Here is a 6,443-nt window from a genome sequence, read left to right on the forward strand (position 1 = left end):
TGCTTGTCTCACTCAGAAACAGAAAAAAGTTTGTTTTAGTTTATTATTTTTGGGCTATGTCCTCAAAGGCTGATGAAGCTGACCTGAAACCTGGACTGAGAGGTAAGATAATGGATATATTGTTTTAAAAGAATATGAGCTTATATGAGGAGAGTCATCACAGTCATAAAGGTTTCTGCTGGAAACTGAGTTTCATTTAGAAAGATATTTTTAAGTCACTGTGTGTTTTCTCCTCAGGACGTTGGAGCTTCTAACTGAATCTGTCAGGTTCCTTTCCTCTGCGTTTGTATTTCAAACGTCTGAGTTACAGTCATTTGCTTCTGTTGAAAAATATCCCATTTTCTAATGTAGCTGCTTCACAATAAAAGCAATGCTATTTAAACCAGGAACTTTTAGTGTGAAGAGCTTGAAATAGAATGCGTGTTATATCGTGTTCACAACCTTTGTTTCAGAGCGCTTCTCACCAGCGCTCCTTGTTGCTAGATTACAAAAGTGAACTTGTGCTTCCCTCTGTAATGTCCGTAAGGTGTGTTTTAGCTCCATGTGTTTCATATTTTCTTTAAATCAAATAAATATCACCAAGAAAACATGAGGACGATGTAAAGGAGTCATGTCCTGATGTCAGCAGCAGCTCTACACCTGCAAACTGTTCCCTCCAAAAGACGAGTCAGACCAGCGTCTCCTCCGCCATCGCTTTGTTATTGACAAATCTGATCTCAGAAGTCCCGCCCCTTCTTGAGTTTGATTGGTCGGTGAGGGAGAAGTGACATTGATCAGCGTGGCGCTGTTCTCAAAGTTGAACGTCTTTCGACTGATAGCGTTTGAGTGCAGTGACTAAAAACAGCTGACACCGAGGGCGTTTTAGCGCCCAGGAAGCTGAACTACATTAGTTTTGTATTTCAGCTGGATGTCAGCGTGGTACTGGAATCTCTGTTCAGTTTAAATCTAAGCCTGCTGTACGGGTTGTGCCTGTTAGTATTTATTTTCACATAATCATTCACTTGAATCATTTTGTGGATATATCATTTTAAATCTGTCGACCATCTAAGGGTCATTGGTTTAGGTCTGTGTGGATGTAACAGTTTGTGTAAGACTCTCATAGCAGCAGATCTATTTTTGGAGAGGAGCCGAGTGTATGTTGTGAGCTTAAATGACTTCAATGTAGATATCTGACAGTTTCAAGTGAAGGTAATGTCACCTCTCTAGCCTTTTAGAAGTCTTCCCAAATGGTAAAAGAATTTGTAGGCTGTACCAGCTAACAGAATATAACAGGACCGTTAACATGAAAAGTTTGTCAGCCATTTGTGTTCTGTTGCTGTTATCTGACCTCGGCCCAATAAATTCTAAGATAAGCCACTGTCTGTTTCACCATTTCATCATTGGACATTTACAGCAGAAACATCATGGCGTCATGATGTTCTTACATGCTTTTATATTTTGATATCTTTTTCTCTATATGGGTAATGTGCAATATATGTTGTGTTTTATACATGGGTCTGTACTTTTCTGTTGACATGTCGATGTGTTTTTCTATTGTTTTTATGGATTCTACTGTGAGGCCGCTGAATGTGTGCAGCACTTTGAGCCCAAGACAAATGTCTGAAGTTATAGTATTTACAGCTGCTCCTTTGAGCCCAAATCAACGCCACAGAGCTCTTCTTTTCATCATGTTGGACTTGAGACAGCGAGGCGTCAGTTTAAACACACCTGAAGCTGCTTGACCCGCTGTTAAAGAGATGCTAGTCTGTGCTCTGTTAATCATGTTACACCAAGCAAAGCCATTCCAGCATATAGAGCACCATTGTGACCCTCGCTCTGCCACTGTGGTCGCTAGGTTGAGCAAATTCCCCCGCCACTGCAAAAAGACACCCGTATGTGACGAGTGCTGATTTCCAACCCTGTTTTATACACTTCTAGTTGTACAAATGTCCTAAAGGTCATGGTTGCTGTTGAATACTAACATGTTAGTTTAATGTTTAAAGTTTAAGACTCAATGTCTTGTTATTGGCATTATTCAGGGCAGATCAGACGGACAAATCATGTTAGGATCAAAACAAACTGCACTGAGGTGCTGCATCAGGTACTTAGGCAGACAGGAAGGAAGAGAAAATCAAATGAAGGATCACATCAGGTAATGAGATGTGGACACTTGACCATCTCCGTCTTTCACATTTTTCCTGCTTGTATCTCACCTGTTTGTTATTTTGTCCTCAGGTTGTTTTACCTGCATGAACGTCTTTTATTGTCCTCTGATCAATCTGGAGATCACAAGATGAGTGATGGAGGAGACAAAGAGGAGGACAGAGCAGAGTCTCCTCTGTCCAGCTGTCTCTCTATGAAGAGTGACGGGTCTAAAGGTGAACCTCCACTCTTCAGTAATGAACCAGGACCCTCAGATCCACAGTAAGAGAACTTTTTTTAATCACCAAACTGTCAAACTAAAAGAAAGAGTCCTGAACTCCATAATGTGTTGATTTTCTTGTTTTTAATCATCAACCTGCACACAGTGATCATACAGAGAAAGTCACTGAACTCATAACAACATACTAAGGATTATATATATGTATTATATGTTTATAGATAAGATAATATGATTTCAGTATTGACTCTTTGGTTGTGTATCTAGTCGTCTTCTCTGTGATTCTGCAGGAAGTAGTCTTTTAAACTGATCCTGAAGTTTAGTGAGATCTGCTGTGATCGTTTTCTTTCAATCATGTTTTCTGTTGTGTCCACTCTTTGTTTGTCTTTTTTTATGTTTTCTAACATGACTACACAATGAGATCTTTTTTTTTTTTTTTTTACTGAAGTACCGTAAAATCCGGTGTAAGATGCACTTTTAATACCTCTTTTTTTTCATCTTAAAAGTTGGCTGGGTCTTACTAATATACCAGTATAAAATGTTGACACATGAACCATCATTACCGCGGGTGCAGAAGTCACCATCACTGGGTGCGTCCGGACGCGATTAAAAAACCATCCCCATTCATTGGGCCTGATTTACTAAAGGTTTGTGTGTCTTAAAACGTGTGCAAACTTGATACCACCCACAAAAAATGTGTTAACTGATCTACTAACGGCGTGCTGTGAGGACTGAATCTTTCATATGAACAAAACAACACGCATTGACCATTTAGTACGTTTGACTTAATGAATATTCAATATGGGGCGTTTCTGTCCTAGAAAGGAGAAAATGCAAACAAGTTAAGTTAGTACACGCATTGTGATTTACCAAGCAGACAAAAACTGAGGTGATTGTGACGGTGTCTGAATTTAACACCTTTGAAAAGAAGGTGCTAACCCAGGAGACCAGTGTTACACACAACAGACTACTGTTATTGAAGTTAGGAGGAGACACAGGCACAACAAAAGAAGGCATACAGATCACGTTATTCCCCACACATGTTAATAAGTTTGGAATGACAGCAGGAAACACCATGATTAAACTATATTGTTGCCTATTTAAAGAAAACTGAACATTCACAGCCTCTGCATTCTAAAGAATTTCAACACTGACGTTTATTTCTTCATATTTCCCTCTTCTCACCAACATTTTATTTTAAACTGGGGATTTCCTTTTTCTCAGGTTGCTCGTCTCTCCCCCAGCTCGTGTCCTCTGGTGCGCTCCTCTCCATAGTGCGCTCGTCTCCTCCCTCTAAAGCCCGCTGCTGCTACGCTTGACTGGGGGGACCTCACCACTGCTTGTACCCCCATCTTAGATAACTCTTAGGAAGAGCGTTTATGTCCGATCAGACACAGCGCTGGCCAGCTGTCTGGTGCTCAACAATGTGCAGAGTGTCGCGCCTGAGCGCCACAGAGGACACAGCTCACACCTCCTGCACAATGTATGACAATTCATCTTCAAAAGATGAAGAAAACAGAGGCCCTGTTTAATGCAGAGGTTTTCTTATAAGCCAAATTTTCTTTTTGTAATATTCAGTTTTATCTGCTAGAACTCAAAAATACTGTACGTTCATTTGCCTCTTCCACTGAGACCTATTTTGCGCTTGCCGTCGTCCTGCTTTCCGTCCAAACTCTCCATGACGTAAACCAGTAGAACACACAAAAACCCAACTTAAATAGTACCGCCTCCACAAGGTTTGCACCTGGTGTCATTCACGCAAACTTTCTTAGTCGATCACTCGAAAATCACACACTCACCAAACGTGCAATTTTTTTGGAGTGAACACACAGTTTAGTACTCTTTACTTGGGACTTTAGTAAATCAGGCCCTCAGTGTATTAAGAGCTGATTGCACGCTGTTCTGGGAAAGACAGCGACACAGACCAGCCTGGCTGCGCTACGTTTTCAAAACTTTTCCCTCAAGAGGTCAAAATAATGAATTTACAGAAAACTGTAGGATATTGTTCCATAAATAAACCTTGTTGAACGCTCTTTTGATTGAAAGAGTCCTTTATTAAAGTTTTAGAGAAACAAGCAGAGTCGGGCAGAGAGCTCGCAAGCTAGGAGTCTCTGCTTCACAACTTTCCCTGCAGGCTGAGAGCTCGACTACCGTACTGTAGCTGGTAGGAGAGCAGACTCCACAAAGAGAAAACAGACTAAAAGGGTGACAGAGCTGAACAGTAACTGCAGGTTTTGGACTTCACTGAACACAATAAAAACTGTCACGCAGGAAGACAGTGTAAACTTTATTTTCTCTCTGAGAGACCTTCAAAAACACAGCGCGTCTTATACCGGTGCAACTTATATTTCAGATTTTACAGTACTTATTTATTTAACTCATGACACAGCTCCTGCACATGCTCAGTGTGTAGGTCATGACACAGCTCCTGCACATGCTCAGTGTGCAGGTCATGACACAGCTCCTGCACATGCTCAGTGTGCAGCTCTCTATAAAGCTGATTAATAACTTTTCAAAGGTCTCAGGTCTCAACCTAAATATTAAACACTTTGAATTTATGGCTGTTAAAGATTGTAATGTTCCCCATATTTGTAACAATCCAGTGAATGACCAGGTCACATACCTGGGAGTAGTTATCACCACGGAGCAAAGTATAAGGTGCACCTTAAATTTGAATCCCATCGTTGATAAAACTCTTGTTTACAAAGAGATTTATCTCTGAGACGAAGGACCTTTCTCTCAAAAGCTGAGGGCATTTCCAGACTCACTAATCCGGCTCTATCTTTGGATGTTGACTAAAATGTCATCAAAAGATTTGATTATATGTTGTTTAACTTTCTGTGGAAAAACAAAATACATTATGTTAAAAAGAACATGACAATAAACACGAGTCAATGTGGGGGCTTGAACTTTTTAGACTTCACAGCTCTTAACATTCAAAGTGAACAGGCTGAGACATTTTTAAATAACCCAACATCTCTATGGAATATGATTCCTAATTATGTTTTTTCTAAAGTTGGTGGCCTGGAATTTTATTACTGTGCAACTATAATATCAGTAAAATCCAGATCCAACTATCCAACTTCCATAAACAGATACTCTTGACTTGGTCTCTCATCTTGAAACATAACTTCTCTCCACACAGATATTACATCTGGAACAATAAGGACATTCTCTACAAAAATGAATCCCTGTTTTTTGAAAACTGGTTGAAAATAACATCACACTTGTAGGTCAGTTATTGGACTCAGATGGTAGACTCTATGGTTACACAGACAGACTTCTGCACATGCTCACTGCGGAGGACATGGCACACCTTTTTAAAACACTGCTTTTTGTGTCTTTATTTGATTTAGTCCACCACTGGTTTCTAAATGTCAGTGTCAGTTTTCACGGCTTTATGATTTCCCTTATCTCCACAGAATAACAAAGGGGTCTGTTTCTGTGGAGGAGCAGCTGTCCAGCTGTGCTTTGTGTCAGTGTGTCCTAAGAGATCCAGTTTCTACCAGATGTGGACACTGGTTCTGTAGACAGTGTCTCACCTCATACTGGGACCAGTCTACTTCATCAGGAGAGTCCTCCTGTCCCCAATGTGGAGAACGAGGACTGCAGAGATCCAGTAAGTCCAGCACTGTAATAAGTAAGATTGAAGTCATTGTGTCTAAAAACAAGACAAAGCAGTTAGTATTTTCATTGATATATAGTTAAATGAAACATTTACATTTTATCTGATTCTTGCTGTCAGTTTATATTCAGTATATTTTATTTCTCTTGTAGCAGCACACATTTATTACACAGATGTTTTTGTGTTTTGCAGTTTGCTTAATGTGTAATAATGAAAATTGTTGATTTGATCATTTTATAAATCCAGTCTCAGGATATGTTTCTTCTCTTTCAGCAGATAGAGGTCTGCAGGAGGTTACAGATGAACTTAAGATCAGTCTGAGGAAGAGATGTGAACATGTGACTGAAGGAAGTGATGAAACAGGAAGTAGAACCCTCCTCAACAGGATCTACACTGAGCTCTACATCACAGAGGGACAGAGTGAAGAGGTGAACACCCAACATGAGGTGAGACAGCTTG

At 40.2% G+C, this 6,443-nt stretch overlaps 1 protein-coding gene and 1 long non-coding RNA gene across 4 annotated transcripts in view; one reads left to right on the forward strand and one right to left on the reverse strand.

Moving 5' to 3' along the window:
• The window catches only part of LOC136179133 (uncharacterized), a 207,162-nt gene that overhangs the window by 70,036 nt on the left and 130,683 nt on the right, over window positions 1-6,443 (reverse strand). The window lies entirely within an intron of this gene.
• The window catches only part of LOC136179115 (NLR family CARD domain-containing protein 3-like), a 28,367-nt gene that overhangs the window by 3,043 nt on the left and 18,881 nt on the right, over window positions 1-6,443 (forward strand). For 2 of the 3 annotated variants that reach the window (XM_065954473.1, XM_065954475.1), the window contains 3 exons: window positions 2,215-2,403; window positions 5,782-5,978; window positions 6,258-6,443. The exon at window positions 6,258-6,443 is cut by the window's right edge and continues 1,765 nt beyond it. In XM_065954473.1, coding sequence (XP_065810545.1) covers window positions 2,215-2,403; window positions 5,782-5,978; window positions 6,258-6,443 — 572 coding nt within the window. The remainder of the gene's footprint in view (window positions 1-2,214; window positions 2,404-5,781; window positions 5,979-6,257) is intronic. The other variant, XM_065954474.1, reaches the window with a different exon arrangement.

The sequence above is a fragment of the Labrus bergylta genome, chromosome 4 (genome assembly GCF_963930695.1).
Source record: "Labrus bergylta chromosome 4, fLabBer1.1, whole genome shotgun sequence".
NCBI lineage: Eukaryota > Metazoa > Chordata > Actinopteri > Labriformes > Labridae > Labrus > Labrus bergylta.